We start from the raw sequence: 12,107 nt of genomic DNA, 5'->3' as shown, positions 1-12,107 counted from the left end.
GATAAATAATGGTATGGTAATTTTTCGAGATTAAAAACAATATTACATGTAATATTAAAGTTAATTACAATAAACCTTGAAGATGATTAACTACAGTAATTTTGAATGTCCAAGGTTTTTTGCAGTGTTAAATTGTTTATTCAAAGTGCTTAACCACTGAAATAACTTCCTACACTTTGGTTAAATACATTAATTATACACATAAAAAACAGCAGTATTTAGTAATGAAAAGCTTTATTTGAAGAATTGCCAGTAGTACAAAATATTAACAAAAACTTTCAAACAAACTTGTGCAAGGAAAAATAAGCGTGAAAATGACAAAGTATTTCAAACTGCAAAAATTCTATATACTGATTTTTTTTTTTTTTTGCTCCTCTACATTCATTTTTACACTGACTAATGGCACATATCATTCACAGTCTGACCAAATATGCATAAGGTACAAACCTTTTACTTTGCTTAGATATTTAATAAAATTAGACATTGCAGATTCATTGGTAATTATTTAAATTTTGAAGAAAATTCTTCCTTAACAAATCTTTCTATACATGTAACAAAACAAAAATTATAAGATAATTAAAATAAGAACTTTACTTTTCATACAGTGTAACAAATAATATTCTGCTACCTCATCTGTGTATTTTTTTATTTTTTAGAATTGTGTAAAAGTGACATAACCAAACATAGTCCAGTTCAGTATCACTGCTTTACTTCTCTAACAGAGTCAAGGCACGCAATGTGAATTAAAATGAGGAAAGTAGTTGAAGGTAGATTGTAAAAGACTGCCAGAAATAACTTTAAAACAAGCTATAATATACTTTGTTAATTTCAAAATCTGATATAAACAGATCAAAAAGATTTCTTCCAAAGAGAATGTCCACTGAGCACTAAGTCAAGTACAAGTGTATAAATGTATATAAATATTTGCACTATTTGTAGGTAGCAATAAAAGCATATGCAAAACGTCAATATTCCTTACCATAAAAAGCTACCAAAGAATTATTCATACAAAGAGTGGTACTGCTTGATAAAAAATAAGTCAATTATAATCCACAATGTATTCACAAAATTCAAAGTTTGAGGAACATAAAGTTGGCCCACTTTCAAAAACCAATAATATTTTATCATATCATAGTACATATACATATAAGATGTTTTATACACTGGCAAAAGGGCCTTTGGAAGATAAGAAGCCAAAATCTTAATAAAGGTGACTGAAATATCGTATGAAAATTTCATGTAAACCAGGAAAGTGTGCTCCATTTGAAATAATATTAAAACCAGTAAAAAGTCTTGCATAATTTGATGTCATTAAACACACACAGACTCACATTCATTCCTTTCAAATCCTACTAAGTTCTAGTGAATAAAATGTTCAAACTTCCAGTCTTAGAATAAGTTCAGCATGCTGAAATATATGTGCTATACATAAGAAAAACATACTTTCCTGGTTTACACCATTCTACAGTACATGAGTTTGATTAACTACCTACTGTGTCCAACTACCACTATCACACAGGTGCTAGCTCTAACACCACAATATCTGAGCTGATGAGAATGACAAGAGTGCCAATACAAGATAATTATCACCTTTCAACTGGACTGCACTAATGCTCTTTCACATTAAACTTTCACGGTTGGTTGTATTATTTGTCATGAAATAAAGTCAGGTGGGCTCGTACCAAAAACAGGACTTCATGTTGAAAGGCAAGGAAGAATTGATATGTTTCATTATTCTTCAGCAGCTGCCTTTATGACCATCACATTTACTTGCCCATGACCATCTAATTCCACTGTTGGCTACAATACAACAAAGAAAAGTAGAAAGAAGTTAATTTTCAAGTAAATTATGAGGAAACAATTTAAAAAGAAACTAATCACAGAAAAATACCAAGTTTGGTTATTTGGAAAAGGGAACACAAATATAAACTAATTATAAAATATTTATATGCAGTATCTGAAAAAATCCTTTTTTATATATATATATATAAAATATGCTAATGCTAAGATTATTCATTTATGGTTAATTTATTCAGAGTGTAAATTTCAATTACTTATTTGAACTAAAACAAATGAATTAAAAAGTATTATTTCTGAATTAAAAATTTGAAACAGATGTTCGTATCTCAAACTCCAAAGAACACCAAGAATCTAATAAGTGCTCACCTGAAAGGTTCACAAAACAGTGCTGAACGGAACCCTGAGGACTCCCTCAGGGTTCCATTCAGCACTATTTTATGAACCTATCCTCTCATCTATACATCAATAACCTACTCTCAATCACTGCCAATCATATCCACAGCTTTGCCAATGACAGCACATTCCATTCATGCTCCTCTTTCAACAAACACTGATCTCCATATCATCCTTCATTGGGGTAAGTACAATCTGGTCACCTACAATGCCACCAAAATGCAATCTTGCCTTTTCACTCACAAAAGGGATTTCAACTCATCTACCCTTACCCTCAGTAATATGCAGATTAGACAGGATAAGATTTCTCTCCTTGGACTGACATTTACATCCAGCCTCTCTTGGCATAAGCACATCACATCAATACCTTCCTCAGTCTCTAAAAACCTAAGTAATCTTTTCCACTCAAAATGCTATTACTGGGTGTAAACCAAGTAACAAGAATGCAAGCCAGCAAGAAGCAAGAGATGAAGGCAATCCAAAAAAAAAAAAAAAAAACTACCAAATTAAATTCTGGGATCTCAGGAAAGTTTTTATAAGCATCTTTATCTACTCTCCAGTGAGGAACTGTGAAGTTAAATGCTGAATAACTGTATAATGTATCAAGCCTTCATATATTAGTAAGCATGTTATGTGCTTAACAGGAAACAAGTGGTATATTCCAAAGCAAGATTGTATTGGCAGTCAAGTTTTTTTGTTGTTTTTTTCTTGCAAGTCCCTTTGGAACTGATTGATTAAATGTATTCTTATTGCCTGAGCAATTATTCTTCGTGTCTACGTCAGTAAAATGAAGGAAAGATATATTTAAAGAAACTTTATTACTAGAAGAAGACACGTGAAGTATAATAATCAAGTGAGATCCTCAACTTCTTTTATTGGGGTTTAAGGAATTTGCAAGGTAAGACAGACTTGATGAATAACTGAAAATAAAGTAAAGCAACATTAAAGAGGACAGTAATGAAATAAATGCTGCCCAAGTTCCCATACAGCCATGAGAAACTATGGAACTTTTAGCTGAATGCCATATTCATGTTTTGATTTTATTCTTGCTGGCCTGGTTGGCCGAGTGGATAGCATACTTGCTCTTCTACCAACAGGTCGTTGGTTCAACTCCCACCGTGGGCATGAGTATTTGGTAAAAAGCCTGCTCTGGATGAGCTTGTATATTTCTTTGAGTTTATAAGGCTTGTCTTTAAAAATAGATTTGAATGTAAATGAGATTCAAAGAATAAGATAATTTCGAGTTCATACTGAGTAAATCTTAGCATGACCATTTCATTATCCTTTGTATGTGATGAGAATTTAGAATGTTAGAAATAATTTAATAATTGTAAATTTACAGAGAATATGGAATGTCAGATTTCCTTAGAAGGATAAAGAGAATAACAACAACCTTATTATATCTATTGTAAATAGATATGTTTACAGTAATTTTTTTTTTTCATACTTTGGTTTCATTCTGAATCCTAAACCTAACCAACCAATAAACAAAAACCAATAACCATGCTCTTACAATTCCATGGAGGAAATACCTTGTTTTCTTTCTTTTTCTCTCCATCATGTACTGAAAAATTTTAATATCTACTCTAAAAACCTCCTTTAGTAACTTGTGTATTATATCCCCTTTTGTATTACCTATATTGCTAAACTTTGCTACCCACAAACTTTCCATCCATCCTCACAGGGGGCACTCAGATAGCCACCATTGCAATCACTCACCTCTGAATCGTCTCCATTATTTCCAAGAAGGGTGACTAGGTCTGTGCACAATAGTCTAGATGATGTCATATTAAAGCATTATATAAAGAGATAACTTCCTTATCCTTGTTTGTCAGTATTTCTTAATATCTAAATGATCCTTTGGGATATTTTGCCTTCTTTTTGCAATATGTCCTCTGAACTTCAACTCTGTCAATCATTACTCCTGAATTCCTGATCTCAATTTCTTGCAGTGCAGTTCCATCTATATAATATACAGCCTGTACTTTTTTTTTTATCCCAAAGTATATAACATTACACTTACACATTACACTGAACTGGCAGATGTAATTCTTTGCCAAACCACTACCAGATTCAGATCATCCTGCAAGATCGCTATATCATCTTTAATTACTATTACTCTCCTCAGCTTAGAATCACTGGCAACAACTAGATATTTCTTAAATATCTCACAAATATCTCATGATTTCCTTATGTTTTATACAGCATTCTGTATATGGCGGTAGATGGTGTTGGTATAGTTGCGGTCAGTTGGTGGATTGCGAGTGGCGGAAGCAGAGTTGTAGAGCAGATGCCCTCCCTCGATGAGTCTTTGGACTCCCTGGAGGTGACTAATAATAATAATAATAATAATAAAGTATAAATATCATAAATAAGCTTCAAAAGTAAGTTTCAGCTACATGATAAAAATTATTTGCTCATATTTATTAACACAATTAATATGACTTTAGCACCACAGGAACCACAATGTGGTAAGTGGTGGCAAAATTTAACAGTCAACGTGCTTATCTTAATACTGTAATCATTGGGAAGTTACATGGAAATGTATTATTTGATGTCTAGTAGTTTTCTTATGTCATATACTACTGTAACATGTAATTCAGTGCACTGATGGCAGCCATGTTATTTTTAATAGCATAAGCTTCATTTTTTGGAATTCACAACATGCTAATTTTGAAGTCAATGCACCATCATACAAATCTAAAGCATTCTAAACCAAGAAACTACATAAAATTATATACGAATATAGTTATTGATCTTGGCAGAGCCATTCAAGTTGTTATTTATCTTGGCAAAGTCATCATGGACATGATTGATCCAAACATGTCCAACTGATTTTGAAGAGTTTCCCCTACATGATTTGTTATTTCATGTCAAAGTGAGCTCTGCACTGCATAAGTCAAAATCCAAGTATTGTTTCGTGTGATATCTAACTTGTATATATCAGATCTGAATAATGAATGGGGTGAAGTTGTAGTATGCCAACAATGGAATTTCAGCTATAAAAAAAAAAAAAAAAAAAAAAAAAAAATATCAAATCAAAGCCTTCCTAGAATGTCTAAGAAAGAAAGACATCTTTTCTTTTACTATAGCAAAATGTCAAAATATATGTCACTGGTGAAAAAAAACCTGTGTAAATTTAAACAAGCCAGATATGTAGAGGGGGGAGCTTAATATGGTTGCAGGAACATTGATGTTATATGTTATTTTTAGGGAAAAAATACAAACAGCTAGATGGGACTGCAATGGATCCCCCCCCCCCAGTTCCTCCTCCTTGCCAATTTTTTTTTTTTTTTTTTTTTTTTTTTTTTTTAAATGAAATTTAGTGTTGTTACACTATGTTGACAATGTGTTTGCTATTTGGTCTTATGGCTAAGACAAAATTAGATACATTTGTTTTCATTTAAAACAACTAACATCCAAAAAAAAAAGTACTATAGAAAAAAGGAAAACAATTGCCTTCCTTTTCTAGCCATACCCATTATATGACTACCAAATAGGTTTGTTATTCTATTCTGTTCAAGGGACACCTACACACCTAAAAGGTATTCAAAGTAAGGAGACACACAACTATCCATCCTTACTTTGAATACCACTCACACAGAGTGAGGGTATTTGTTCTAATGACACATCCCTTGCCAGAGAACTCAGTTATCTTCATAACAATTTTTAAGCCAATTACTAATCCCTATAAAACAGAAAATACTGCAGCCACTCCATTTTCCACACATCTGAAAATATAGCTAAAAGTTCATAAATATAATCTTCATGTCACTTTTCAAACCACACATCCAGGTAGCAAACCATCTATTCTCCAAAGAATCAGCCTTATCCTGCTGAAGATCTTGGAATGTATAAGATTCATTTTCCCAGAACTTTCTACAGACTGCAGATCTGTCACCATCTGTCTTGAACATAACTACAAGTTGCAATCATCCGTGCAGCAAGTTAGGCCTAGCAGACATACTCTGGATGGTCTGCCAGGCCTGGCTTGCCTCACAGGATTAAATGGAAGACAACTGTATGACATAGAAAGTCACTACAGGTCTGAAAGACCATTTTTAGAATTGACATCAGATATGAAAAAACTCACCTAACCTCAATAAGCATTGCTACATTAATTTGTCTAAGATAAGGGAGTTATTCTAAGACCCACATACTTGACTTGCCTGAACAACTTCATTTTTTATCTGGCTCCTAGAAGTTGTCTTAATGAGACATTAGTTCCTTTTCAGTTACAACTTTAATACTACTGCAATTAATTGAGTCCTATGCACCAGTTATAATTTGTGCTCTGAAATGTTGCTTTCAAATCCAGGGATACAGTATTAACCCAAATTTATTTTGTTCTTCTGGTGTTTATACCATAAAACACTGAGTATACTGCCACTTACAAGTAAGGGATGAAGATGAAATTAAATGTTCTGGGTTTGAGTAAGACAGAAATAGACAAAACAAGGAAAGAGGACCTTAGGAGACTTGTTTTGTAAAGAAGATGAACAGTCAAAAAATGGTTGATTTCATCAACAGTAAAGAAGTAAATTACAGACCTATAAATATGGAATTAGCAATAGGATAGTAAGGCTTGTATCTGAGTGTAATGGAAAACAAATTTCACCTATCCAGGTCCAGGTGTATGTGCACTACAAGGCATACTCTGGATGGTCTGCCAGGCCTGACTTGCCTCACAGGATTAAATGGAAGACAACTGTGTGACATAGAAAGTCACACAGTTGAAGAGGGGGAAAAGAACATTTTCAAAATAAGACTAATAATCTTAGACCTTAATGCATAAGCCAGAAAAGATAAAACAAGAATAGGAAAAAAAAAATTTTCAGGCCATTTAATTGTATTGAAAGAAATGAAAAGCAATGTTATTACATTTTTGCATCAGAAATTCTCAAAATTTGAAACAGCTGGTCTCAGAAAAGACAAACCCACATAATTACAGTTGGTTTCGTGAAGAAAACATACATTTCATTCTTGATAAACACTGGAGTAGGGAAGTCATGAACAAAGTTTTGCCATCTTTCGCCTTGGATGGAGATCAGGTTTCCTATAGCCACCTTTATGTATATAAAATAAATACTGTGGCAAAAAAAGCTGAATCTTTGGATGGTGGAACAGCTTGAAATTAAAAGTAAGAATGAACTAACTCGTGGACTTGGTACCTGAGTTAATTACAAATAATGTAAATGAAGAACATGAAAAATGCAAAATGTAAATGCTAGAAACAGCAAAAATAGGAAGAACAAGTGGAAGCAGAAAAGGTACAGAAACATGCTGGTGGAAGGAGATTTAAAAGAAGCAGTCAAGTCAAAAAATCTAAAGTTCTTAAAGACTAGCTCAAATTTCACAATGAGAGAAAGAGCCATACAAAAAAAAAAAAAAAAAGAAAAGAAAAGAAGAGCAAAACGCTTCATTGAATTTACACATAAGTTGGAAGATATTAATGAGAACAAAAAAAAAAAAAAAATGCTATACAGATTAATGAAGAATAGAAGCAGTGAGGTACCAGGAGGTGAATGTGGAGGAGATGAGATGATGTATCAACATTTTAAAAGATCTGTTAATGAAGAAAGTCATAGTGAAATAAGATAGAATGATTTCCTGTTGACTGATCAGAGCTTCTGATAATTCAGGATTGAAATGGTTGTATGACATCTTTAGACTGATCTGGAGAAAGGAGGTGATACCTGATGATAGGACGAAGAGGAATTGTTGTTCCAATAATATAAAAGAGGCTGATGGCAGTATAGTAACTATACAGGAATAACACTGTTGCTGTGCAAAGATTTATGACAGGATAATGAAAAATAAAAGGTAAAACAGAGAAAACTCTAAAAGAATATTTAATTTTAGAAAAAGCAGAATAACTGTTGATCTAATTTTTGCTATAAGGGAAATGAAGACACGGGGAATTTGTAAGTCTCCAGGATTTGGTAAAAGTATAAGAAAAGTAGAAAGTTGTTTCGATATTGATTTTTTTTTTTAATTGATATTTTCAATGTTGTGCATTTTTGTAGTTTGTCTTTTTATGGTTGATTTTTTTATTTTTATTTATTTATATATTTTTTAAGGAATCTTGCAGCCTTGTATTGGACTCACTGAAGAGTACATCTAAATAAAATAAAAAAACTGAGATTCCATGCATCTTGTATGTTCCATACAGAATGAAAGAAAGTCATTTGAATTTAAAATACAGTCTCCTTAGAATAGAATACTTATAATAGAATTCCTTAGAATACAGTCTCCTGTATTCTAAGGCAGCGCTTCCCAAACTGTGAGCCGCAGCCCCTTGGGGGCCGTTACTCATGTAATGTTACTCAATAATGAAAACAAATTTGAAATGTTTTAAGATTAAGTCGATTTTTTTTTTATCTTAAAAGAAACGTTCCACGTGCTTGTACTGCAAATGGATAATAATATATCTATCTATATAAAAATATAAGATAACATGCCATGTCAAACGTGTATGGAAGATGTTGGAAGTTTATTTTGCACTTGGTTAGACTATAATAAATTTAGTTTAATCCTTTATCCAAGTATAAGCAAACAAAGTTTGCATCTGAAAATATCTTCAGGACTGAGGTAAAGTGGTGCAACACCAGGCAACTCCAAGCAAAGGTGGACCGAGGTCTCATCACTCCTTGTCTCAATATCTCACATAATGCAAAGCACATCTCCTTGCAGACATGTATACTGCTATGCACTAAGGAAAGGGCCACTACCCAGATCAGTTTTGACCTTTATTGAGGTCTCGTCAGTGGGAGGCAGACCCAAATGTCGAGATACTAAGATAAACGTGGGGATATTATTATAGTCTAATCGAGTGCAAAATAAACTTCCAACATCTTTCTCTAAATCCAGAGTAATTCAATAAGGTGGTACACCTGTTGGCAACTTGTATGGGTAAATATGACTTCTCTCCTATTTTTTTGCTTCTGCCTTTGTTTGCTTTGATCCAAGTTTTATCCAAGTGTAAGCAAACTTTGTTTGCTTACACTTGGATAAAGAATTAAACTAAATTTATTACAGTGTATTAAGATTCTAAAAATGTAATATTTGCTATGCATGTTACTTATATTATCTTATATTCTTATACTGTATATTGTTACTGTACATTTGCAGTACAAGCACATGAAACTTTCTTTTAAGATAAAAATAAAATCTTCTTAGTCTTAAAACAGTTCAAACTTTAAACTTTATTAAAATAATTTTTGGCACGTTCATCGTAGATATGAGTCACAATATATCTGGATGCCAAAATATCAATGGAGGAATAAAGATGTCTCGAATAATTTCAATTAATTAAATACTAAACTATATTTATGAAAATGCTGGATCTTATGTTTTTGAATGAGTAAAGAAAAACAATCAACTTCTTGAGTATTCAATATGCATACAATAAATATTATAATAATATATGTCTGTATTACGATTTTTTTCCGATGGGGTCCGTGAAATATTTTAATTTTTCCAAAGGGGGCCTCTTTACATCCATAAGTTTGGGAAGCACTGTTCTAAGGGGATAAAAGAAGCTGTGAAAAAGATACAAAAGAAGAGTTACAAAGATTATATTGTTATTACAGAATGCAGTGTGTTTCAAATTAAAGAAATACTATTCGGAACAACCTGTAGAGAGAACCAGTAGACAAAATATAAAAAAACTTGGTGGGCACCCTAACCGCATCCTGGGGAAAAGATTTTGATCCCCCAAAAAAATTAGTTCAAAAATGACCAACAGGAGAAACATGGCACTATGAACAAGAGAGAATTATTAAAGTGAACTGGATGATATGTGATTGCCACTGACTGAATCATTTTCCAAACAAAATTATTCTATGTTTATTTTATGAAATGATTAAAATAATGCGATACAAAAAACATATCACATAGAGCTAACATGCTGCAAGGAGATCCAGATGATCAATGGAGGTGACATTCAATGTGTTGGCCTTTGTGCAGGACCAATAGCTGATACCACCATCTATACAGCATTGTCTACAGCAGAACAACTAATCTGTCAAAAGGTTTCACACATAATATGCAATTTTGTCTTTCAAATCTGCTCTTTACATGGCAGATTTGAAAGTGGAGACAAAATGGAGACAGAATTTGAAAGACAAAATCCTGAATGGAGGATTTTCTAAGAAGAAAATCCTGAATGGAGGATTTTCTAAGAAGTTGTTCATTCAGAATCTAACATGAAAATTCTAACTAATTTAAGATAATACCTGCACACCAGCAGAAAGTAATAAGACCTTGTTTGTTGTATAAGAGAATGCGTATTAATATGCGAATTGTATTAGAAATATTTGTAGTCAAAAACGGAAAACTATACTAGAGAATTATGTCAGATTAATGAGTCTATGTAAAAGAAATATTAGGTTAAATACGTGTCCTATTAAGCTATCTCAAATAACGTAAGTCGCCAGACAGGTAATGAAAAACAGTACAAAGGTCGTGTCTGAAACGCATGTATCGGTCGTAACGCCGGAGGCTACAGCACACGCGGAAAATAACATAAGCGCACTTTCCTCGAAGACAGCACCTAACAGCAATAGGGAGAGTAAGGATCATCTTAAGGACATTAAAACTAAGGGTCGTGCGAAAAAAAGGATACAGCAGAAAGAGGGCGCTAGAACATAGAATATAAGCAATGTGCACCATATTGCAGGCTTTTTGTTCCGGATTTCATCTCGAGCAAGGATTCTTGACCGATGGTCGGGGAAAGGACGAGCCAGAATTCTATGATGTCGGACAGCAGGCCATTTTCCTGATTATGCTAAACAAGATTCCACGTGGACCTATACACAAACCGTTAGCCTATGCAGAAATCATGCCAGTCACTGGATGTCCTATTGGAAAGGAGTGGAGATAGCCCTCAGTCGTGGAAGAAAATAATTAGAGTCTGGCAGCAGTAGAAAGGACGACGTAGCCAAAAGCCAGGTGCTGAGATAGCCGATCGAAGGATGACCAGAACAACTCATGGTAGTTAATAGACCTTCGGAAAGAACTGGGTAATGTAGAGATCTTTGCTATATGTTACGGAAGTGATAGAGGATTGAAATTTATGTTTGATTAAGTAATGTGGACAATCCTTTATAGAACTTGGATAAGATTTCGTATTTGAGACAGCAAATTCTGTTGGACAAGGAATTGTCAGGAACAAATCTAATTGTATGTGACTGAAGTAATAAGCGTAATTTGTTTAGTAGATAACCTTAACTGAGAAAGCAACAAGTTGTATAGCATGTACTCTATGAACAGCATGTATGAGAGAATCTTAATTTAGTGTAATATTGTCGTTGCTTTCTATTGTTCTGTGTGATTAACAATTTGATCTGTCTAGATGAACTTGATTAGTTTAGAATTGTTTAATTATCTTAGCATGAGATTTAGAAGTTTTAGTCATTTGATTCAATTTAGTTGTAATTGTCATTTAGTTCCAATAAACATGTTTTATTACATATGCCTGAGTCATGCCTGAATTCGAGATATCAAATTACCACTTATAAAATTAGAACCATAGCAGGAGAAATTTTAGATATATATGTTTAAGTAATAGATCATTGGTCACGACTGCAAAGTACCGATATCTATTTAAGTGTGTGTTAGAGTGTATGCCGATGAATCTAGGAATATTTCCCTGAACTTGAATTCCTGTTATAGGATACTGGCTGGCACAGTATAAATATAAATTTGCCAGTATCTGAAAAGGAAATATCCCTAGGTGGAATCTAGTTAGGCTACACACAAGAAAAGATAGAGGTTAAAGAAGCATACAAGTTAAGAAAGTAGAGAGAAACAATAAAGACATAACACTGCCCCATCTGGTGAATGCGGTGGCCATTTCATAGAAAATGAGTGACTGGTCACTATCATCTGTGAAATGTTGATACAATAATTGT

At 33.2% G+C, this 12,107-nt stretch overlaps 1 protein-coding gene across 5 annotated transcripts in view; it reads right to left on the bottom strand.

Moving 5' to 3' along the window:
- Window positions 1-217: 217 nt before the first annotated feature.
- Window positions 218-12,107, bottom strand: part of LOC150101484 (uncharacterized) — a 113,087-nt gene continuing 101,197 nt past the window's right edge. For all 5 annotated transcript variants that reach the window (XM_090400004.1, XM_090400003.1, XM_090400007.1 and 2 more), the window contains one exon: window positions 218-1,800. In XM_090400004.1, the coding sequence (XP_090256130.1) occupies window positions 1,732-1,800 (69 nt within the window). In that variant the 3' untranslated portion in view covers window positions 218-1,731. The remainder of the gene's footprint in view (window positions 1,801-12,107) is intronic.

This window comes from Typopeltis vanoorti, chromosome 11 (assembly GCF_054136105.1).
Source record: "Typopeltis vanoorti isolate ZY-2024b chromosome 11, IOZ_Tvanoo_1.0, whole genome shotgun sequence".
Taxonomy (NCBI): Eukaryota; Metazoa; Arthropoda; class Arachnida; order Uropygi; family Thelyphonidae; genus Typopeltis; species Typopeltis vanoorti.
Note: the sequence above shows the minus strand (reverse complement) of the source record. Positions and strands in the feature narration are given on the sequence as shown.